This window comes from Schistocerca cancellata, chromosome 5, assembly GCF_023864275.1.
Source record: "Schistocerca cancellata isolate TAMUIC-IGC-003103 chromosome 5, iqSchCanc2.1, whole genome shotgun sequence".
Lineage (NCBI taxonomy): Eukaryota > Metazoa > Arthropoda > Insecta > Orthoptera > Acrididae > Schistocerca > Schistocerca cancellata.
The window spans coordinates 189880883-189905714 of record NC_064630.1 but is presented as its reverse complement, the minus strand read 5'-3'; the positions used below and the strand labels follow the sequence as shown (position 1 = coordinate 189905714).

General features: G+C 43.4%; 1 protein-coding gene across 1 annotated transcript; it reads right to left on the bottom strand.

The window, feature by feature from the left end:
• Window positions 1-1820: 1820 nt before the first annotated feature.
• LOC126188130 (glucose dehydrogenase [FAD, quinone]-like) lies at window positions 1821-24416 on the bottom strand. Its single transcript, XM_049929608.1, has 3 exons — window positions 24400-24416; window positions 9505-9850; window positions 1821-3863 (listed from the first exon to the last, which is right to left on the bottom strand). Exons 2-3 carry the CDS (start codon window positions 9823-9825, stop codon window positions 2331-2333), a joined length of 1854 nt encoding a protein of 617 aa, XP_049785565.1. The 5' UTR covers window positions 9826-9850; window positions 24400-24416; the 3' UTR covers window positions 1821-2330.
• Between the last annotated feature and the right edge of the window lie 416 nt (window positions 24417-24832).

Sequence of the window (24832 nt, the reverse complement as noted above, 5' to 3'; positions counted from 1 at the left end):
GTCAATGGGATCAGGTTCTCGCATATGTTGTGGCTTACTAAAGACACAGTTGTAAGTGCGAGCAAAGATAAATGTAAGTCCAAGTGTCGAAATGTGAGCGTTTTCAGGACTACGATTTTAACTTTTATCTCTTAGGATATACCGAAGGTAATGAACTGGCTTATGAACTCGTTAAGTAGGCTACTGTCAACGGGTTGCTACTGAATGTTGCACACCTGTTTAAGAATTTAATCGCCTTGTAAGGGAGAGAGCAGTCTGAGTGGCAAGAAGAAGGAAACTTTACATCCAGCTTGAAGAGAAAACATTGCACAGATACATGACCTGCAATACCACCACAGCCATGGCTTGCTTCTTATAACTGCCACAAAAAGGGATTATCCAGTATTATCAGGATGAGAGTCATTCGTGGCAGTTTCCCAGTCCATGTGCACAGGATTCATTTGTTATACTGCGACAGACATACGCCGGGAGATATTAGCAATATTATTCTCATTTGAAAAAGCACAGTGCATGCAGAGATGAGTTATACGTAGATAAACTGTAAGTGAATGACAACCGACTTCCACCGAATCTCTCCTATGCACCGACAGTTGACGAAAATAATGTGTATTTTTGAGGTGTGTTTTCACAGTGTACGTTCATCTGTGACTGTATCATATTAATCTGTTATTATTATTCATTTGCAATGTATTGTGAACAATACATTGTAACTGTCATGTTAATGTGTAGAATTGTAAGCATTCTGTGTTTTAAGTGGTAGTTTAGCTCATATTTATTTAACGCCATACTGTATCATTTATGGCTTAATGTTTTGTTGACCAAGACCAAATAACATTAAAAAGATACATATAACTAAGGATAAGTTGCAGTATGACACCACTTCATTTCTGTTTGTAATTATTCTTGTATTGTAAAACCCAAAAGTTCCATGTAAAACGACAGATTTTAGGTAAGTTACAGAGAACGGAGCCCACACACATGGCTCTTTTTATGGAGATCGACATTAAAGTTTCGACAGACAAAATGAAATGTGCAGTCGAGGACAATCATTCGGAGCTTAAACAGAGAATCGAATGTTTCCAGCAAGTGCATTTGCTTATCCCAAATTACTTGACCTTTTGATGTTTAATGCGATGTGCACGAACTTCTTCCCATTTATATCTTCATGTGCTTACTAACTTGTTTGCTTATCGTAGCTTATCATGGCCTCCGTCACTTCCATTGCTCTGAGCTAATTTTAACAACCCAGGCGTATCTACTTTCACACAAATAATAGCAATAGACGAGTAAACTATGGTCGCTTATTGTAGTAACAGCCACGGACAAACGGAAAAAGGCATAGTAAATAAAAGGTAACGTGTCACGAATGGTAGTGAGAAACTTAAGCCGGACTATCGTTATTCCAACAGGGAACCCATCAGTGTATTTTTGGAAGTCAAAATCAGCAGCTCCTCTTAAATTACGAAGCAGTTTACTTGGTAGTCAAGTGGTTGCAACAGAGAAAGACTTTTGGTAATCATTTTCAGAGGTATCTACAAATAAATTAGACTATAAGTTTTGAGTTTCTAGTCGACTGTTGTCGATTGGACGACACATATGTGACAGAGTGATTACCAAAGAGGAAATGAAAGAAGCCTTCAGACGGTGTATAACGAGGACAGGTCTTAATTAGAGAGGTTAATGTAAACAGGGTAGTAAATTACTAACATTTATCTCACTCAGAAATGTATGGCGACGTTAAAGAGTTGCAATGTGAACTATGTTGTAGGCATTTCATGTATTGTGATTCAACATAAAGATGTATAAGAAACAACAAGATATTACTTATAAATGTTATTTATTAATGTTTCAAAATACAAAATGAATCAATTAGTGAAAAAGTGCTACAATCACATATTTACAAGTTAAGTAATATTTTACTCGTAGAGTAAAATTCTTACATCAGTGACATCTCTTCCCAAAACTCACAAAAACTGTGACGGTTTGGAAAGGTCATATTGAATAATAAATTAGAAAAAGCAAGAACAATGTTGCCAAGAGTTGTTTGCATTAAAAAGAGATAAAACGGAGAAATAAGGAAATATGGCAGTGTTAATGCCATACAGGGAAAGAATAAACGAATCAGATGCAGAAATGTTACGGCAAATTATGGGGTTAAGGTCATTCCACCACAAATGTCATGTACTCTTAAAGTGTGTTCCGTACCTTTACGTATCTTGTAAGTGCAGAAACTCCTTAAAAATCATAATCTCAGGGAGCCACTAATATCGAATTAGTCTACCATTTCAAAGCAGTCTGCGGTAAATGTTCGTGTCCATCTCGAGCGTGCTTCAGGCAGATTCCTCGGGCCAGTCTTCCTTGATGAAATCGGCCGCCCTCTCGGCCAACATGACGATGGACGAGATGGGGTTGGAGTTGGGTATGTACGGGAAGACGGAAGCGTCGACGACGCGCAGCCCAGCCACGCCGTGCACCCGGAAGCGCGGGTCCACGACGGCGGAGTCGTCGGTGGCGGGCCCCATCTTGCAGGTGCCTCCCTGGTGGTTCTCGGCGCCGGTGCTGTAGCGCACCACGCACGCCCAGTACTCGTCTGACGCGAACTCGTAGTCCTCGCAGCCGGCCGTCACCGTCGTGTCCAGCTCGAAGCCCCAGCGTTGCATCGCCTCCGTCCGTGTCATGTTGATCACCAACTTGATGCCCTCGACCAGTATGTCCACATCGATCTGCTCAGAGAGGTAGTTGGGATAGAAGAGCGGGTAGTCGAGAGGGTTGGAGCTGCGTAGTTTCATGTAGCCCTTGCTACGTGGCATGATGTTGGTCGGTCGCGCGTCGATATATCGGCGGCCACAGTCCACGTTCACCTCTCCACTGGTGCATTCCTCCGCTAAGCCTGAGCGAGAGCAAGCCGCATTGAAACCGTCGAAGAAGATCTGTAGGTCGGGCACGCCATCAGTTGCGTACTTGGAAAGCATGAAGCCAGTTGTCTGTGTCAGACCTGTACCTGACATGGGGCCAGTGCGATTGGTGACGAATTCGTTGAGCACTTCTGTCGTCAGAGATTCGTACGAAGTATTGTTGATGTAGAAAGCCACATAACCTGACACGTGGTTGTGTAGGTTCTGTCCAACAGACAAGTTCTTCAGCGGCGTTATGCCGACATCCTCGAGGTCTGCCTGTGGCCCGACACCAGAAAGCATGAGTAACTGAGGAGAGCCTATGGCGCCGGCACTCAGGATGACTTCCTTGTTTGCTCGTACAGTGTGCAGGTTGTTGTTCTCGTCGAGAAACTCCACGCCAGTCGCAGTAAGGGTGTCAGGATCGATGAGAACTCTGGTAACGTGAGCATTTATCCCAACGTGCAGATTTGGGTTGCTGGCTGCAGCAGGCCTTAGGTAGAGCGCGGGTGTACTGCCTCGGAGACTGTCTTTCACCATCATCTGCGCTATGGCGACGCCCGTCTGGTTGCTGCCACAGAGGTCTCCCGTGCGGTAGCCGAGCTCTATTCCCGCCTCCACGATGGTCTCAGCGAGCCGCGGATGGCTGGCGAAGCGCTGCACCACGAGCGGTCCTCCCGTGCCGTGGTAACCTTCGTCCATCTCGTCGGCCTCCAGGTTGTTCTCTGCTCTTATGAAGTACGGCAGCACGTCGTCGTAGCCCCAGCCCTCGTTACCAGCCGCTTCCCAACCGTCGTAGATGCTTCGGTGGCCTCGTGTGTACATCATGCCCTGCATGGCGCCGGTACCGGCCACCATCTTACCGCGCGGCCAGCTGCAGACGCCTCCTGTACTGAGGCACGCCTGCTCCTGCACCTCTGTCGTGTAATTCCAATCGAGCACCGTGTTCACTGCTGCTACCGCGAACGTCTGTGGAAGAAATATATTTTGTTTTATGTTGTTGGTCATAAGCATCTCATGAGACAACTAAAACAGATCTGTGTAAGAACTTACGTAAAACACATTGTACCTGATAATTTAATATCAAATAATACAGTTATTTTGTGTTATTGAGAGAGAAAGATAAACAACAGCTGCTAGCATGAGTTTCTTAGAAGTAGATACCGTAGGGGTTGCGAAGCAACTCAAATCGCTTGATACGGGCAAATCTTCAGGTCCAGATTGTATACCGATTAGGTTCCTTTCAGATTACGCTGATACAATAGCTCCCTACTTAGCAATCATATGCAACCGCTCGCTCACCGATAGATCTGTACCTACAGATTGCAAAATTGCGCAGGTCGCACCAGTGTTTTAGAAGGGTAGTAGGAGTAATCCATCGAACTACAGACCTATATCATTGACGTCGGTTGGCAGTAGGGTTTTGGAGCATTTACTGTATTCAAACATTATGAATCACCTCGAAGGGAACTATCTATTGATACGTAATCAGCATGGTTTCAGAAAACATCGTTCTTGTCCAACGCAGCTAGTTCTGTATTCGCACGAAGTAATGGCCGCTATCGACAGGGGATCTCAAGTTGATTTCGTATTTCTAGATTTCCGGAAAGCTTTTGACACCGTTCCTCACAAGCGTCTTCTAATCAAGCTGCGGGCCTATGGGGTATCGTCTCAGTTGTGCGACTGGATTCGTGATTTCCTGTCAGGAAGGTCGCAGTTCGTAGTAATAGACGGCAAATCATCGAGTAAAACTGAAGTGATATCAGGTGTTCCCCAGGGAAGCGTCCTGGGACCTCTGCTGTTCCTGATCTATATAAATGACCTGGGTGACAATCTGAGCAGTTCTCTTAGGTTGTTCGCACATGATGCTGTAATTTACCGTCTAGTAAGGTCATCCGAAGACCAGTATCAGTTGCAAAGCGATTTAGAATTGATTGCTGTATGGTGTGGCAGGTGGCAGTTGACGCTAAATAACGAAAAGTGTGAGGTGATGCACATGAGTTCCAAAAGAAATCCGTTGGAATTCGATTACTCGATAAATAGTACAATTCTCAAGGCTGTCAACTAAGTACCTGGATGTCAACTAAGTACCTGGATGTTAAAATTACGAACAACTTCAGTTGTAAAGATCACATAGATAATATTGTGGGGAAGGCGAGCCAAAGGTTGCGTTTCATTGGCAGGACACTTAGAAGATGCAACAAGTCCACTAAAGAGACAGCTTACACTACACTCGTTGGTCCTCTGTTAGAATATTGCTGCGCAGTGTGGGATCCTTACCAGGAGGGATTGACGGAATACATCGAAAGGGTGCAAAAAAGGGCAGCTCGTTTTGTATTATCACGTAATAGGGGAGAGAGTGTGGCAGATATGATACGCGAGTTGGGATGGAAGTCATTAAAGCAAAGACGTTTTTCGTCGCGGCGAGATCTATTTACCAAATTTCAGTCACCAACTTTCTCTTCCGAATGCGAAAATATTTTGTTGAGCTCAACCTACATAGGCAGAAATGATCATCAAAGTAAAATAAGAGAAATCAGAGCTCGAACAGAAAGGTTTAGGTGTTCGTTTTTCCCGCGCGCTGTTCGGGAGTGGAATGGTAGAGAGATAGTATGATTGTGGTTCGACGAACCCTCTACCAAGCACTTAAATGTGAATTGCAGAGTAATCATGTAGATGTAGATGTAGATGGAGAATATAATAGCTATGTCAGAGATGATATTGTGACTATCTTCTGGCTATACGATTGCATCCAAAATGGAAAGCTTAAGCAGTTTATTAATATGGCTCTACCACCTGACAGATAGTCCGTGCTATGGGTACAAAAACCGCCTGGGTGAAGGGACCCTCAGTTATACCTGCAGATTCCAGTCACTTAAAACGTCTTTGATGATTCTGTAATTTATATAAGTCTACAGTAGTCATTGTCATTGAGGGTAAAATTTTCTGAGCGTTAGTCCGCATCATGTTATTCTTGAGACTTGTTCAATGCTCAACGTTTTCATCACTATGCTGAATATCTAGGGACAACAGAAGAAGATCCCAGCAGAGGAATCGAAACACGGAGCATCGAAGAAGTTTGAAGAGGAATATGATGCGGCCTAACGACTCAGAAGATTATAACTTCAGTTATGTATGTCGTTTACATTTTCTGATGCGCTTATAGAAGTAAAATTAGTGGCAAACTTATGTTTCGATTCGCTTAACCTCTTGCACAAGGGTGTGTGTGAGATCTTATGGGACTTAACTGCTAAGGTCATCAGTTCCTAAGCTTACACAATACTTACGCTAAATTATCCTAAGGACAAACACACACACCCATACCCGAGGGAGGACTCGAACCTCCGCCGGGACCAGCCGCACAGTCCATGACTGCAGCATCTTAGACCGTGGACAAAGGTACTTGACGATTACGATCCCACTCAAACGAAAACCGTTAAGTGATATAATTCATCTTCTTTTGTTGAGCCGCAGGAATAAACTCAGGAGTCTCTAACGTTGATCCTGAAGAGGTAACTAGGTTTGTTTCTGTAATGAATCGCATCCTTACCATCCACGGCAAGTAAGTACCGTCTGCCATATGCCCAATATGTAAATCACTATTTTCAGTCCCGCAGGAGGCGGTATCGGTTTGCATCTTATAGTACTGACAGCCCCTCTACCGACACATTTACTCACACTCTTCCTCACACACATTATATGCCTTCCCTTCAACGCTATGACAGTCGTCTGATGTACGAAATTCGGAGCTAAGAAGGTGCCCATTGTTCTTGGCGTACTTTGCAAGGTCAGTAGATGAATTTTTTTTGAAGCTTTGTTGTAACGGAATCCAAATGAAGTTCAGAGAAGTTAGATACTGTTGTAGAACATTCAGAGCCTGTAGTTTGTTCATTAGAACATTTTCTTGTAGCTAAGATTCATTGCTGTTCACTCTTAGTGTTTCTGGCACCAGTTGATATGTAGCCTGTTTTAGGTGAAAACAGTTTCCAGAAACAGGAGGCATAGATAGCAACTGGGGAATTAAACACTTTTATTTTGAGTGCATTATTGTGTATATAATCACTCTCTCACCACACACTTATAAACCACTGTCTTGTACAATGTGACATTTTTCTTTCACTAGAGAATGCTACAGGGACAATTCACACATTTCACAGAACGCAACATTTAATCATTGGCGATTAATTATTTATTTATGAACGTACATGAATTAGTTCTAAATTTTATCTTCATGTAATTCGTCCGTTCTTTTGTCTCAATAGCTACTTTTGAGAATAAATGAGCTATTAAAATATGTTACAGATTCTTCCGTACGAGATGGGATATTGCTTGAGGCACTGGGCCAAAATCATGAAGGAGTGGGCTTAAAATCCTCGTCCGGCATCGAGTTTTAGATTAAATACTTCACTCAGTCATGTCGATTAAATATCTAAGTATAATGTTGCAAAACGACAGGAACTCGAATGCACACACACATGGTAAGTCACTGTGAGGGCTGACTATAGTTACTTGGGAGAGTTTTGGAAAAGTATAGGGCAGCTATATGGAAAGTTGTGTGATTTGGTTCTCGAGTAATATTTGAGATTTCGGATTCCAGCGGGTCAGGTTAAAGGAAACCATCAAAAAAATTTCAGAAATATGCTCCAAGATTTATTACTGGTCGGTTTTATCAGTATGATAGAGTTAGGGAAATACTCCATGAGCAGATGTGAGTATCCTTGGAGGGAAGAAAACCTTTTCGTCAAATGTTGTATGTGAAGTTTAGAGGACCAGCGCGTGTGACAGACGGCCCGGCGGAGTCCAACGTTCAACTTGTATCAGGAACTTAGGCCAGTTCGTTTCTTTGTTTCCTTTATGAGTGGAACAAGAAAGAGGAGAGTTAACAGCAGTACGAAGTGCACTGTACAGTGACTCACGAATCGTGTCAGATGCAGTTGTAGCAGAGCAACACTTTGAATGTGGGAATTATGTGTATCCACTTGAAAAATACGTACATTAACGTACTAGGCGCTGTTTCTATTTAAATGACGTGCTAGTGTTTGCCGTTCATTGCCTGGCCACAAATCAAACTTAGTATCATGAAAGGGAGTTTACGACGTGATGACATGTGCGAAAGACTCGGGCATTCACATTTGTACTGAGGTGTGGAAGCTCTTTGGCCAGTGTAGTTAATATCATGGGAATGGACTGCGACAGTCTTTTTTGGGAGTCTACCCCGCGCGGCACTGAGGTAGTGCTAGCGATCATTTCACAACTCGTTGTCACTTTACTTTGGATTCTACGAATCGGTAGAGATAGGTTATCTACATCGAAATCTGCATCAATACAAACCACGGTGAAATACATGGCTGAAGGTACTTGCCGTTGTACTAGTTATTGGTGCTTCTTCCCGTTCTTTATACTGATGGAAAATGGGAGGAGTCCGCAGCTCGTGGTCGTGCGGTAGCGTTTTCGCTTCCCACGCCCTGGTTCCCGGGTTCGATTCCCGGCGGGGTCAGGGATTTTCTCTGCCTCGTGATGACTGGGTATTGTGTGCTGTCCTTAGGTTCGTTAGGTTCAAGTAGTTCTAAGTTCTAGGGGACTGATGACCTTAGATGTTAAGTCCCATAGTGCTCAGAGCCATTTGAACCAAAATGGGAGGAATTATTGCTAAACCCCCCTTTGGGCACTGTAATTAGTCTGTTGGCTCTGAGATCCCCTTGGGAGTGATACATTGAGAGCTATAGTATATTCCTAGAGTCTTGAAACTTCGGAAGTTTATGTCTATCTTCAAGCGTCTGCCAGGTCTTTTCTTTTTTTGTCTCCCTGACGCTGTCCCATGGATCAAACAAACTGTGACGATTCAAGCTACTCAACTTAAAACAGAAACGGAACGCTTCGGGAGATGGGTTCCTACTCAAAATATTATGCACTCACTCTCGCTCTACAAGTCCTAGTAGTTTGTAATAGGGATTTCTGAACACACTGTAGTTGTATGTGTAATGTATGATGCAGTTGTTGTTATGGTCTTCAGTCCGGAGACTGGTTTGATGCAGCTCCCCATGCCACTTAACCACACAGTATAGCTACATGCCTTCGGGAAAAATTACGGCTGTAGTTTCCCCTTGCTTTCAGCCGTTCGCAGTGCCAGCACAGCAAGGCCGTTTTGGTTAGTGTTACAACGCCAGATCAGTCAATGATACAGACTATTGCCCCTGCAACTATTGAATAGGCTGCTGCCCCTCTTGAGGAACCACACGTTTGTCTGGCCTCTCAACAGATACCCCTCCGTTATGGTTGCACCTACGGTACGGCTATCTGTATCGCTGAAGCACGCAAGCCTTCACACCAACGGCAAGGTCCGTGGTTCATGGAGGGGTATGATGCAGATGCTTTACCAAATGCACTTTACATAATAAAGTCCTGAGTTCTGGCTAACTTTATTTCGATTTCCCCTCACTACATTTTTCGCTGATGGTTTCTTCTATTTTCAAATGCTGACAGTGAAACAAGTTCCATATAAAGGTGTCGAGTGGTACTGGAGGTGACCTATCAACCGAGATATGAGCTAAGTGCACATTACAACAATACTCTCATGAGGTAGCGTTTCTGCACTAGTTGGCGCACTGACCGGTATCTGCGTGGCGGTGGGCTCCTCGGGCCCCGCCTCCAGCAGCAGGACGGTCCAGTTCTGCCTCTCCGAGAGGCGGGCGGCGAGCGCGGGCCCCGCGACGCCGGCGCCGACTACGATGAAGTCGACGGCGGGCGGCTCTCCCAGCTGCGACAGCAGCAGCGGCGCGTCGCGGCCCGCGCGCCCGCACGGGTCGGCCAAGTCGCAGCGCGTGCGCAGCACGTACTCCACCATCGACATGAAGAGCGCGAAGCCCGCGCCGCACGTCCCCGCCAGGAAGGCCGTGTCCTCGAACGCGCACTGGCAGCAGCTCAAGTCCATCTCGTCGTCTGAGTGTCTGTCTCACCTGCTGGACAAACAGCGTGTTTCGTGGTTCAGCGTGAGGCAATCACCGTACGAAATCATTTCCTATCACTTTTAGGTACATCTACGTCTACATCTACATCTACATACATACTCCGCAATCCACCATACGGTGCCTGGCAGAGGGTACCTCGTACCACAACTAGCATCTTCTCTCCCCGTTCCACTCCCAAACAGAACGACGGAAAAATGACTGCCTATATGTCTCTGTACGAGCCCTAATCTCTCTTATCTAATCTTTGTGGTCTTTCCGCGAAATGTAAGTTGGCGGCAGTAAAATTGTACTGCAGTAAGCCTCAAATGCTGATTCTCTAAATTTCCTCAGTAGTGATTCACGAAAAGAACGCCTCCTTTCCTCTAGAGCAGAGGTCTCCAAACTACGGCCCGCGGGCAGAAACCGGCCCGCGAGGGCCAGCAAACCGGCCCGCGTTAGCTGGCCGGACATCCCCGGTATCCGGCCTGCCAAATATTTGAGGTGGTACCTATACTGCCAACAACTGAGTTTCGAGGCCTATCGCGACCAATGCACCGCGACATTGGCTCTGCTACTCGCTACAAGACTACATAACTAAAATTATTGTTGCGCCGCTTGCAATAACAATGCGTTGACATACTCTACCTCTGTTACGCCTTGCAGTAATAGTGTTGCTAACAATGATTTTGAGATTTCGTTAACTTTGCAGGAGGCTTTCGTGAAGAATGTGCAGTGACATACTTTTATGTCGGTGAAATTCGCCAGAATAAAATACACCAGAATTTCGGTCAGGTACGTCCACCAATCAAAATTATGTAATTAAATAAAAATCGTAGTTCGTTTGAGTGCTAGTTATTCCCACAACCTTAGATTTTTGCGATTTCATCTTTCCTTTAGCCTTACATTACGGTGATCGTGGATTGCTAGGGTGCTTTAATCCCTCTAGGTAGATCTTGGCCCTTATGACTTCGTGGAGGAGACAATGTGGCCCGCGGACTAAAAAGTTTGGAGACCCCTGCTCTAGAGACGCCCACCCGAGTTCCTGAAGCATTTCCGTAACACTCGCGTGATGATCAGACTTACCAGTAACAAATCTAGCAGCCCGCCTCTGAATTGCTTCTATGTCCTCCCTCAATCCGACCTGATAGGGATCCCAAACGCTCGAGCAGTACTCGAGAATAGGTCGTATTAGTGTTTTATAAGCGGTCTCCTTTACAGATGAACCACTTCTTCCCAAAATTCTACCAATGAACCGAAGACGACTATCCGCCTTCCCCACAACTGCCATTACATGCTTGTCCCGATTCATATCGCTCTGCAATGTTACGCCCAGCCGGGCGCGGTGACCGTGCGGTTCTAGGCGCTTCAGTGCGGAACCGCAGGACCGCTACGGTCGCAGGTTCGAATCCTGCCTCGGGCATGGATGTGTGTGATGTCCTTAGGTTAGTTAGGTGTAAGTAGTTCTAAGTTCTAGGGGACTGATGACCTAAGATGTTAAGTCCCGTAGTGCTCAGAGCCATTTGAACCATTTTTTGGTTACGCCAAAATATTTAATCGACGTGACTGTGTCAAGCGCTACACTACAAATGGAGTATTCAAACATTACAGGATTCTTTTTCCTATTCATCTGCGTTAATTTACTTTTATCTATATTTAGAGTTAGCTGCCATTCTTTACACCAATCACAAATCCCGACCAAGTAATCTTGTATCCTCCTACAATCACTCAACGACGACACCTTCCCGTACACCACAGCATCATCAGCAAACAGCCACACATTGCTATCCACCCTATCCAAAAGATCATTTATGTAGATAGAAAACAACAGCGGACCTACCACACTTCCCTGGGGCACTCCATATGATACCCTCACCTCCGATGAACACTCACCATCGAGGACAACGTACTGGGTTCTATTACTTAAGAAGTCTTCCAGCCACTCATATACTTGGGAAACAATCCCATATGCTCGTACCTTAGTTAGGAGTCTGCAGTGGGGCACCGAGTCAAACGCTTTCCGGAAGTCAAGGAATATGGCATCCGTCTGACACCCTTCATCCATGATTCGCAAGATATAATGTGAAACGAGGGCGAGTTGCGTTTCGCAGGAGCGATGCTTTCTAAAGCCGTGCTGATGCATGGGCAGAAACGTCTCTGTCTCAAGGAAATTCATTATATTCGAACTGAGAATATGTTCGAGAATCCTGAAACAAACCGATGTTAAGGACATTGGTCTGTAATTTTGAGGATCCGTCCTTCTACCCTTCTTATATACAGGCGTCACCTGCGCTTTTTTCCAGTCGCTCGGGGCTTTACGTTGGGCAAGAGATTCGCAGTAAATACGAGCTAAGTAAGGAGCCACCTGCCGAGACTAATGATACTAAAACGAAAGAACGCTTTTGTTTCTGTATTTGTGGATTTTAGGGTTCAAATCCTTGTCCACTCCCTCTCATTTGTTTCTAGTGTTTTCGTTGAAGTATTTTGGGTGAATATTGGGAAGCTTTCTCTAGCAAGGACACAGCCAGTTACCTCTATGCGACAAAATTACTTCAGACCTTAATAAGCCCTTTCTTTTGGAGAACTCTGACTTCCCAGTTCTGCATTGTTTCATGGGACTGTACAGAAATGGCCCACTCAAGGGCTCGAGAATGGTTGAAGCTGTTGCAAAATGAAGTTAGGAAATATGAAATGGATATTTCAGGTATTTTCTACGATCCATCCAATAATAATTTCTCTGCGGAGAATGGTATATTGAAACAGTATTTATATGACTGCAACCAGTAGTGTTAATTCAATATTGGAAACCTAAATTAATCCTTAAATTGGTCATACTAAAAAGAAGACGTTCATTATAAGAGGTGGAGCGAACCAAGTAATGTATATGGTTCCAAAAAAAAAAAAAAAAAAAAAAAAATCTTCAAATGTGTGTGAAATCTTGTGCGACTTAACTGCTAAGGTCATCAGTCCCTAAGCTTACACACTACTTAACGTAAATTATCCTAAGGACAAATACACACACCAATGCCCGATGGAGGACTCGAACCTCCGCCGGGATCAGCCACACAGTCCATGACTGCAGCGCCCTGGACTGCTCGGCTAATCCCGCGCGGCTGTATGGTTCCAGAATGAGATTTTCACTCTGCAGTGGAGTGTGCACTGATATTAAACTTTCTGGCAGATTAAAACTGTGTGTCGGACTGAGACTCGAACTCGTGACCTTTGCTTTTCGCGGGCAAGTGCACGACTCACGCCCCGTCCTCACAGCTTCAATTCAGCCAGTACCTCGTCTCCTACCTTACAAACTTCACAAAAGCTCTCCTGCGAACCTTGCAGAACTAACACTCCTGAAAGAAAGGATATTGAGGAGACATGGCTCAGCCACAGCCTGGGGGATGTTTCCAGAATGAGATTTTCACTCTGCAGCGGAGTGTGCGCTGATATGAAACTTTCTGGCAGATTAAAACTGGCTGCCCGACCGAGACTCGAATTCGGGACCTTTGCCTTTCGCGAGAAAGTACTCTACCATCTGAGGTACCCAAGCACGACTCACGGCCCTTTCTCACAGCTTCAATTCAGCCAGTATCTCGTCTCCTGGGGGATGTTTCCAGAATGAGATTTTTACTCTGCAGCGAAGTGTGTGCTCAATGAAATTTTCTGGCAGATTAAAACTGGCTGCCCGACCGAGACTCGAACTCGGGACGTTTGCCTTTCGCGGGCAAGTGCTCCACCTTGCACTTGCATTTGCCCGCGAAAGGCAAAGGTCCGAAATTCGAGTCTCGGTCCGGCACACAGTTTTAATCTGCCACAAAGTTTCAGTGTATATGGTAGAAGCAATCTGGTCAATTCGAGCCTTTTCCAGGTGGCTTAAAACAGTTGGTGATAAGAGATTAGCCAAGGCATTGATGAGCAGCTTTGAATCCTTTTTCTCAAAAAGTGCTTTCCTCATAACAGAAGAGTGAAACTTGCAACATTAGAACGATAAAAACAGGTAACTGTAGATATAATCTACACGCTTTGATGTATATACGCAGACTGAAGCGATGAGTGAAAATTTGTACCATGGCTGGTATTCCAATCCGGGTCTCGTGCTCACTAGGCAGATATGCTAACTACTACTCCACTCTGGTACGTGGGCTGTGAACATCTGCACAGACTATACTAGCACCCCCCCCCCCCAATCCAAATTCCCTTCCACACCTCTTCCCAGCCTATCTTCATCTGATTAAGGCCTCTAAGCCTGGGATTCAAGCAGGACTCCCCGTTTCGTTCGATGCTGAGTTGTTATTCTAAAACAGTTAGAGCGCTTCTCAAACGCTGTTTGAGTTTAGTAGGAATTCTATGTGAGTTGAGGCGTGAATGGAAATTTGGATTGAGGAGCGAGGCGTGCTAGGGTAGATCGTGCAATTATGTAAAGCTACTGTCCCAGGCTGATTTAGTGGTTAGTGCATCTGCCTAGTGAGCAGGACACCCAGGTTAGAATCCTGAGAGTGGTAAAATTTTTCATTTGTCTCTTCAGTCTACACATGTACTTCATAGACCTTTGAGACTTGAGAAGGTCTCTGGAACCATATAGTTCCACGCTTTGAGTCAGATCACAAGACATATCTCATTCATTCCCTCATGATGTATTCCAGTGACGAGTAGGATGGAGCTGTAGAGGGTATAAACAGCAGTGAAATACAGCGATTGAGGTATATCTAACAAATGACTGAGGACGAAGTGATATTCTGAGATGAAGAGTAATCTTGCAGTAGTGAGAACAAATTGAGCTTCTCAGGGAAAATTATAGGGTAGTTTGGCTATTCTCTGAATGAGAGTTCCACGATATTCATTTTATGTCGTGGTTCGTGTCCATCTCAGTTGACAATGATGATATGAAACTTCCTGGCGGATTAAAACTGTTTGCCGGACCGAGACTCGAACTCGGGATCGTTGCCTTTCGCGGGCAAGTGCTCTACCACCTTTTTGTCTTTTTTTCTGTATTGTTCGTTGAATTTGTTCGGGGCGGACGTCCGATGAGACCCGTTTAGGTTCTTCGTTAATCCGTTCACTCAGTTTTTTATTACAGAGAGTAGCTAACCCTCTGGCCGGTCACGCTGAGCTACCGTGCCGGCTAAAATTTTATAGTTCAGGTGAGTTTTGAACTCACGACCCTCCACGCAGCAGTCTAGTATCATAAGCACCACAGCACGGGGCCTCTGCCTGAGCTACCCAAGCACGACTCAGAACCCATCCTCACAGCTTAAATTCAAGAGCACTTGCCCGGAAAGGCAAAGGTCCCAAGTTCCAGTCTCGGTCCGGCACACAGTTTTAGTCTGCCAGGAAGTTTCATATCAGCGTACACTCCGCTGCAGAATTAAAATCTCATTCTGTGCACAATGACGATATTAATAAAATCAAAGCAGAGCTGTCCGATTCATGGCGTTTTTGTTATTTATATAGCAAATGAAAAATTCCAATGGAAAATTTTACAGTAAAGGTATTGTTCGTCACACGGTCACTTCCAAAGTTTCTAAAGATAACTGATGCACAATCTCAACTGGATACTTATAGCGAAGAGAGTTGCCAGGGGCTTTACTTAAGCCTGACATGATATGAGTCACAGAATATATAAATTACGAGGGCGTGCTGAAAAGTAAGGTTTCTGAATTTGTAATATAAAAACCTATAAAGCTTTTATAAATAAAACGAAGTTACTAACATTTTACATCTTTAGTCTTCACGTCTACTTATTTATTTCTAAACCAAGCCACTCTGTAGAATGTTTGACATTATTGACGGAGCCACAACCTCACCTTTGCTTGAACCCCTCCACCACAATGAATGTGAAGTCATCGAAGGTATTCTTTAAGCTTTTAAAGCAGATGCACATCAGATGGGGTCAAGTAGGGACTTTATGGAGGATGACCGATGACAGTGAACCCAAGGTGTCCGATTGCTGCAGATGTAGCAACGTCTGTGTGTGGTCTGGCATTTTAAGGCTGAATGAGAGTGTGCTCCACGTGTGGTCAAACTCTTCGATTCGGAAATCGGTTTCAGCACGCTGTTTCTCACGCGTCGACATAGTTTCACTACACGCCACCGTGCTACATACTACGATTCGGAGCTTCCCTAGTGGCAGAGGGCTGGAAATTCGCAGACGTGAAGAATAAAGATGGAGAGTGTTAATGAAGTTTGTTTTATTTAAAAAGCTAAAGGGGTTTTCACGTAAAAATTCTGAGGCACTACTTTTCAGCTCACTCTCGCAGGATATTCACGTGGGATTTTGAACACTGCTTCGGTCGTAAGCGAGTCGGTTAGGCCGCCATCCCCTGTTAAAAGGTCTGTGGAAGATCGTTGTTCAAGACTAGACCAGCTAAATGGAAGATTTAAATTTCAAGTCTGTATCAGATGAATTCACGGAAGGCGCTAAGCGGGCAGATGACAAGGGTGCTGCCGAGAGGAGACAGAAAGCTTGGTTTCGAAAAATTAAAGAAACTAATGGTGAGTAAGTGCTACGTGTACTGAAATTGAATGTTTTGATCTAAAGGGATTGGTGGGTGGGAGTTAAAAACCTTCAGCTTTATGGCTGTGGGAGGATTTCTCTACTTTGTAATCACTACAATCTAATTTGTCATAAAAAAAGCGTATGTTCATCTGTTATCACCCATCGATAAACTCTACATCGTGGTTTGCGCTTGCGACTGATAACACGTCGAGACAGTGTAAGTGGAATGAATGAAATTTAATCTGCAGAAATCAGGTGTTATCAGATAAATGTCAACGTAAGTTATGTAAGATCTCAGGTTCCAGTCAGATATGCCACTGATCACCAAATACCCAATGCTGCATACGCTTTCAGCCCACAACGTCAGAAGCTAAACGTCGGATTTCCCGTCGTCTGTCCCAGTGGTTAGTTTAGTATACACTCCATAAAGTGTCGATGGGTACTTTGCATCTGTTTCAACATTTTTTACGCCGTCATAGCAAACGTATTTCTTGTGTTCTACTCCATGTATCTTGCCGCCATAGTAAAACTAACCCTTAGTTTCTGTTAAACTTAATATTCCTGTATGTTTTGAACCATTTTATCAATCGAATATGCATATCTAAGGAAATCAATCACAAAATGACGAAAGATGTGAAATGCAAAATGCATTAAATTCTTAGTACAGTTAAGCTAAACGTCGGTCAAATATAAAGTAATAAGGAAAAAATTCTGGTAATGGATATTGGGTCCTGAAGAAAGAAATTTTCACGTCGCGTTGACGACCGAATCGCTATAGACGGCAAACTCGGGTCTGACGAGGACGAAGAACTGCTTGTAGCCGGCCGGAGTGGCCGAGCGGTTAAAGGCGCTACAGTCTGGAACCGCACGACCGCTACGGTCGCAGGTTCGAATCCTGCCTCGGGCGTGGATGTGTGTGATGTCCTTAGGTTAGTTAGGTTTAAGTAGTTCTAAGTTCTAGGGGACTTATGACCACAGCAGTTGAGTCCCATAGTGCTCAGAGCCATTTGAACCATTTTTGAACTGCTTGTAAACAGGTCTTTTCTCGCTCAAAGAAATCGTCGCAGTAGTCACCTTAAGGGCTCCAGGAAAACCTAAAACTGGATGAAAACACGAGGATCTGAACGCTAAAACAATGTCGTGTGACTAGGGCCTCCCGTCGGGTAGACCGTTCGTCGGGTGCAAGTCTTTCGATTTGACGCCACTTCGGCGACTTGCGAGTCGATGGGAATGAAATGATGATGACTAGGACAACACAACACCCAGTCCCTGAGCGGAGAAAATCTCCGACCCAGCCGGGAATCGAACCCAGAACTTTAGGAGTGACAGTCTGTCGCGCTGACCACTTTTTTTAAAATCTCATTTTGTTCGTTTTCGTTCGTTGTATCTGCTCTGGGCGGACGTCGAAAGACACCCGTTTCAGTTCGTTGTTGATCCATTAACTCAGCTTCTTTTATTACAGAGGGCAGCTAGCCCTCTGACCGAGCACGCTGAACTACCGTGCCGGCTATCACTCAGCCACCGGGAGCGGATAGCTGAACGCTGCTCCAGCCGTTTGTGAGTCCATCTCCTTAACAACCGGCGCCTACCGGGGCACCAGGTGTCAGAGCTCACATACGGCTGATGAAGTGCACGTCTTGCGTGTAACCGCATGTGACTCAGCATCGCCTTATCTGCTATTGCCGCACCTCGCTCGACATAACATGGCCATCTCCGACAGTAATCTGAGATAGGCTAATTCGAAGATAAAGAGGCATTCATACGCCATTTACAGATGTTCAGTTTCGCAAGAGCAACGAATATGAAAAGATATGCAGAGTATTACAAGTGCCCAGCTGTACGCTGAGAATGAGATAAGATGCTAGTATTTCCCTGTGGATGAGACTCTCAGATCATCGAAAAAGAGAACTGAGGCAAACATAAATATGCAATTTTTTAAGAGAGAATACAAAAAAGTAGTTAACTATGACACCTTATTATCTCACAAGAAAATTCTTTATCAATGGAAAGAAAAGGGAAACGATGTGTGTCATATGTTCCGTAAACGATAGACTGAAATTTGCAACAACACACAGTTAAATAAAGCTGGTGTGTATTCTGAAATGAAATGAACAAGGCGCAGGTCGGTACAAGTGTTCGAGCTTCATAAACTAAAAGTTGATGTGGTGGCAATCACATTGTATGGCTCAAGCTGCCTTACTCTTCTGTTACAGCTCTCTTTTGGGCAGCTTCTCGAACGAGCCTTGTTTGCTGCATCGTCCAATTAATCTACTGCTCGTCGCTTGTCTTTGAACAGGCAAAAAAAAAAAAAAAAATAAAATAAAAATAAAAATAAAAAATATCACGAACTGGCAGCAAACCCCTCTGGTTCATCACCAAGTTTCAGTCTTCCTTACTAGTTGATATTACACTTTATGTACTGAAAGGGAGGACGCAACGTGTTATTTTGGATACAAGTCGACACTGTGGCCGAGCGGTTCTACACGCTTCAGTCCGGAACCGCGCTGCTGCTACGGTCACAAGTTCGAATCCTACTTCGGGCATGGATGTGTGTGTTGTCCTTAGGTTAGTTAGGTTTAAGTAGTTCTAAGTCTAGGGGACTGATGACCTCAGATGTTAAGTCCCATAGTGCTTAGAGCCATTTAAAGAATTCGACATGTCGAAGTTACTTCAGGTGTGCCCCAGGGAAGTGCGTTAGGTCCCCTTTACCTCACAGCCAATACGAATAGTAACTTCAATATTTGCAGATGATGCACTGTTCGATAATGAAGTACTGTCTGAAAAAAGTTGCACAAATATCCAGTAGATTCTTGATAATATTTCAAAATGGTGAAATTATTGCAACTTAGTTTAAAGGTTCCGAAATGTAAAACTGTGCACTTCACAAAAAGAAAAAAAATAGTATTCTCTGACAACAGTGTCAACGAGTCACAGTTGGAACCGGTCCACTCATACAAATATCTCGGTCTAACAATTTTTGTGGGGGTATAAATGCTTACATTTTATTTGTCATCAGTCTTCTCACTGGTCTGATGCAGCCCGCCACAAATTCCTCTCGGGTGCCAACCTCTTCATTTCAGAGTAGCAATTGCAACCTACCTTCTCAGTTATTTGCTGGATGTATTCTGATCTCTGTCTTCTTGTACAGTTTTTACCCTCTACAACTCCCCCTGATACCATGGAAGATATTCCGTAATGTATTAACAGATGTCCTACCATCCTCTCCCTTCTTCTGGTCAGTAGTTTAAACATATTCCCTTCCTCTCTGGTTCTGCGGAGAACCCAATCATTCCTTACCATCTAATTTTCAACATTCTTCCGTAGCACCGCATCTCAAATGTTTCGATTCTCTTCTTTTTCGTTTTCCCGACAGCCTCTCTTTCGCTACCGTACAATGCTGTGCTCCAAACGTACATTCTCAGAAACTTCTTCCTCAAATTAAGGCCTATGCTTGATAACAGTACCAGGAATAGCCTTTTTGCCAGTGCTAGTCTGCTTTTTGCGTCCTCCTTGCTTCGTCTGTCATGGATTATTTTCCAGCCTAGGTACAAGAATTCCTTACTTTCGTCTACTTCGGGGTCACCAACCCTGATAGTAAGTTTTTTCTGTTATCTTTTCTGCTACTTCTCATTACTTTCGTCTCTCTTTGATTTACTCTCAATCCATATTCTGTGCTCATTAGAGTGTTCGTTCCATTCAGCAGATCCTGCAATCCTTCTTCACTTCCACTGAGGATAGCAATGTCATCAGCGAATCTTTTCGTTAATATCCTTTCACCTTGAATTCTAGTTTCATTCTTGAACCTTCCTTTTATTTCCATCATTGCTTCTTCTATGTATAAAATGAACAACAAGGGTGAAAGACTACGTCCCTGTCTTACACATGTTTTAATCCGAGGACTTCGTTCTTGTTCTTCTTCTCTTATTTTCCCTCTTGGCTCTTGTACATATTGTGTATTACCTTTCTTTTCTTATACCTTACTCCCATTTTCCTCAGAATTTCGAACATCTTGTACCTTTACATTGTCGACCGCTTCTTCTTCAGTTTTCTTTTTCATTCTTCTGTATATTATTCTTGTCAGTACCTTGGATGCATGAGCTGTAAGCTGGTTGTGCCATAACTCTCGCACTTGTCAGCTCTTGCAGTCTTTAGAACCGTATGGGTGATATTTTTTCCGAAAGTCAGATGGTACGTCGCTAGACTCGTACATCCTACACACCAACGCGAATAGTCGTTTTGTTGCCACTTCTCGCAATGCTTTTAGAAATTCTGATGGCATTTTATCTATCCCTTCTGCCTTATTTGATCTTAAGTCTTCCAAAGCTGTTTTAAATTCTCATTATAATACAGGATCCCACACCTCTTCTACATCGACACCTGTTTCTCGCCGGCCGCGGTGGTCTAGCGGTTCTAGGCGCTCAGTCCGGAACTGCGCGACTGCTACGGTCGCAGGTTCGAATCCTGCCTCGGGCATGGATGTGTGTGATGTCCTTAGGTTAGTTAGGTTTAAGTAGTTCTAAGTTCTAGGGGACTGATGACCACAGATGTTAAGTCCCATAGTGCTCAGAGCCATTTGAACCTGTTTCTCGTTCTATCACGTCAAGAGATAAGTCTTCCCCCTCATAGAGGCCTTCAGTGTACTTTCCCGCCTATCCGCTCTGTTCTTTGCATTTAACTATGGAATACCTATTGCACTCTTAAAGTTACGACCGTTGCTTTTAATTTCACCGAAGGTTGTTTTGATTTTTCTATGCGCTGATTAGTCCTTCCGACAATCATTTCTTTTTCGATTTCTTCACATTTTTTATGTAGCCATTTCACCTTAGGTTCCCTGCACATTCTAAGTGACTTATATTTCTATATTCCTGAATTTCCCTGGGCATTTTTGTATCTCCTTTTTTCATCGATCAACTGAAGTATTTCTTATGCTACCGATGGTTTCTGCTACGTTACCTTTTTTGTGCCTATTTTTTCCTTTCAGACTTCTTTGATCGCCCATTTTAGAAATGTCCATTCCTCTTCAACTGAACTGCCTACTGAGCTATTTCTTACCGCAGTATCTACAGCCTTAGAGAATTTCAAGCGTAACTGTTTATTCCTTAGTACTTCCCTATTGCACTGATCCTTCCTGACTAATGTCTTAAACTTTAGCTTACCCTTCATCACCACTAAATTCTGATCTGTGTCTACATCTGCTTATGTATGCACCTTACAATCCAGTATCTGATTTAGGAATCTCTGACCATGATGTAATCCGACAGAAATCTCCAGGTACCTCTCGGCCTTTTCCAACTATACCTCCTCCCTTGTGGTTCTTGAACAGAGTATTCGCCATTACCAGCTGAAATTTATTGCAGAACTCAATTAGACTCTCTCCTCTCTCATTCATAGTACCAAGCCCATATTCTCCCGTAACACTTTCTTCTGCTTCTTCCCTTACAACATGATTAAAATCCCCAATTACCATAAGATTTTCATCCCACTTCACGCACTGAATTACTGTTACAATATCCTTGTATACTTTCTCTATCTCTTCATTTTCTGCTAGCGACGTCAGCATGTATAATCGAACTGTCGTGCCAGTATTGGTGTGTTGTCGATTCCGAAGAAAACAACCCTGTTATTGAATTGTTCACGGTAACTCATACTCTGACCTACCTTCCTATTCGTAACGAATCTTTCTCCTGTGATACCACTTTTTACTGCTGTTGATGTTACTCTATACTCATCTGACCAGAAATACTTGTCTCCTTTTTATTTCACTTCACTGACTCCACTGTATCTAAAATGAGCCTTAGTATTTCTCTTTTCAGTGTTCCTAGCTTCCACACCACGTTCAGATTTCTGACATTCCAAGCCCCGTCTCGTAGAACATTATTCTTTCGTTGTTTCTTCAATCCTTTTCTAATGGTCATCTACCTTGGCAGTCCACTCGCGGAGATTCGAATGGGGCACTGGTAAGGAATATTTTGCCAATGAAGAAATCATCATGACACTTTTTTCAGTTACAGGCCACATGTGCTTTTGATACATATTATGTGTCTTTAATGCACTGATTTCCATTGCCGTCTGCACCCTCATGCCGTTGATCATTCCTGATTCCTCCGCCTTCAGGGCAAGAGAAAAACAGTGCCCTAAACCTCTGCCCACTCCTCCGCCCTCTTTGACAGGGCCGTTAGCTGAATGAGGGCGATTTCTTACGACGGAAGTTTTCGGCCTCCATTCAAAATTTAGGCGGAGGCCTAGTTCCTTTATGTGTGCAATACTACGGCAATACAATCAGTCTAGAAATGAAATTGCTTACAAAAATCTCGTGCGGCCCATTCTAGAATATTTCCTCAAGTGTGTGGAACCAGCACCAAATAGGACTTAGAGGACATATAGAACGTTTACAAAGAAGGGCAGCACCGATGTTCACAGATTTACTTGACCTTTGGGAGAGCGTCACTGAGATGCTGATGTAACTGAACTGGTGGAATCCTGAAGATAGACTCAACCCATCCCGCCATAATTTAAAAAGTTTCAAGAACGAGCTTTAAATGAGGTATATAAGAACACACTAAAACTCCCTACGTAGCGCTCCCATACGGATCGTGAAGACAAGATTAATGATTGCGCGGACAGAGGCATTTAATCATTCTTCCCATTATCCACATGTGAATGGAACGCGGAAAAGCCAAAATAACTGTTCAATGGAAAGTACTCTTATCCGCTACACAGTAAGTTGCAGAGTATGGATGTGTATGTAGATGATGTAGATGTAGCGTTAAGGTTCGTGAAATGGTATCGTCATAATGAATTCACTGCGCGTTAGAAGACGGCAGGGTACAGTGCGCTAGAATATAGTTTGCATCTAGCGCAGATAAACTTCGATGATGGATAAATCTTAGTTGAGCAAACTCCATAAGCTCAATTACATTAATACTAAAACAATGTGTAGCCAACACATTGAACATATAATTCTGCAAATTAATAATTGCATAACAAAATTCGTTGACGAGTTTTTTCTATTTAGGTCATTTCAGGATAACAACTGGATGGACAACAAGATTAACAAAAATAACATATGCAGCGTATCAGGTTAGGATTATTATTTCAACGTACCGTCAAATGAGAGCTATTCGGGGAACAATGGAGAGATGCATAATGGGAATTGCAGGAAGAGACAGTAAAACAAAGAAAGAGCTGAGATAGAGCTCTGAAGTGGCACTTGTAATGACGACTGCAGTGAAAATGAAATGGATGTGGAGCCAAGAGGTTGAATTGTTGTTGGACTAAGGAAAACGGTGAATTGAATCTAAAGGACAAATGCGATTTTGATCATTGCGTTCACTCACAAGTTTCTTTAGAGTGACTATAAGATTTTTGTGTATCATGATCCACACGTCCTCTCAGAAGAATCATTGTAATAACTTTAAAACGCATTTGTGATCATTATATGTGAATCTGAGACCATGTTTGTTTTCCTTTCAGTTATTATAAAAAACAGATACACAATAGGTAGCAGGTTTCCTAACAAAAGCTATAAGCAATCGGAGCTAATAATTTCAGTGTAAGAGCGAGAGACGACAATCACAAAGTGTCACAGATCCTACTGTCCATACGGATTAATTGATCTGTTGATTAGTTTTGTTATATTTTATATTTATTACTATAGAATCACATGGACAGTTCATTCTTGTGAACTATGTAGTCAAATATAAAAAAAAAATAAAAGGACTACAGAACTTCAGTAGCTAAAAAAGGAAATGTAGGAGCACCCATTCTGAAGTTAAGAAGGCGCAAATCAAGATAGACAGAAGCATTCAGCCTGATTCAAACAAGAAAGTCTTTCACGATACCTCAGCAATTTGAATCGCACTATAAAATTTATTCAATATGATAGAAGGAGAACTTCAAAATAAATGCATAAAAACGTAACGTGAAGTCAGAATGAAAAGAAGCATCAGCAGAAAGACTTGTGCTACCGTTCAGTACGAATGACGGATACGTAAGTCTGGAAACACATGCGACAACTGTCCGTCGTTTCTACAACAACGCTACACCATGCAAATCTCAGAATATTGCTTACCTGTGTCTGGAACGAAGTGGACCATACATTGCCAGTCTGCGACCATGTATTTATATATATATACAAATGTTAACACAGCAGAGTTTCTCTTATCAGCCGCTGTTGTATCGTGCCACAGATAATATTTCAAGTGGTGGTCTTTACCGTTATCTAACGTAATTTCCAAAATTGTCTGAAGTGGTCTTTGCAGAGATTGGCATATTCAAAACGTTGGAAGTTTCATTCATTTGAGAATTCGAATACCTCCCTGAAAATTTCCAGAATTTCCACGTCAGATAAATGTTCTGTCGTAAGGGATTTCATGAATGGCGGTATGCACTTAATTAAACACTGTCTGCTGAAAGGAGTAACGTCTTATAGACTCATTTGCCACGACAAATAGGATCACATTCATGGGTTAGTTACTGACCTCGAGCTGCGTACACACTAAAAT

Coding starts and splice junctions, on each gene's coding strand:
- LOC126188130 (XM_049929608.1), bottom strand. CDS start 9,825: ATGGACTTGAGCTGCTGCCAGTGCGCGTTCGAGGACACGGCCTTCCTG. Junction 3,864..9,504: donor CCACCGCCACGCAGATACCG/GTCAGTGCGCCA, acceptor TTTCTTCCACAG/ACGTTCGCGGTAGCAGCAGT.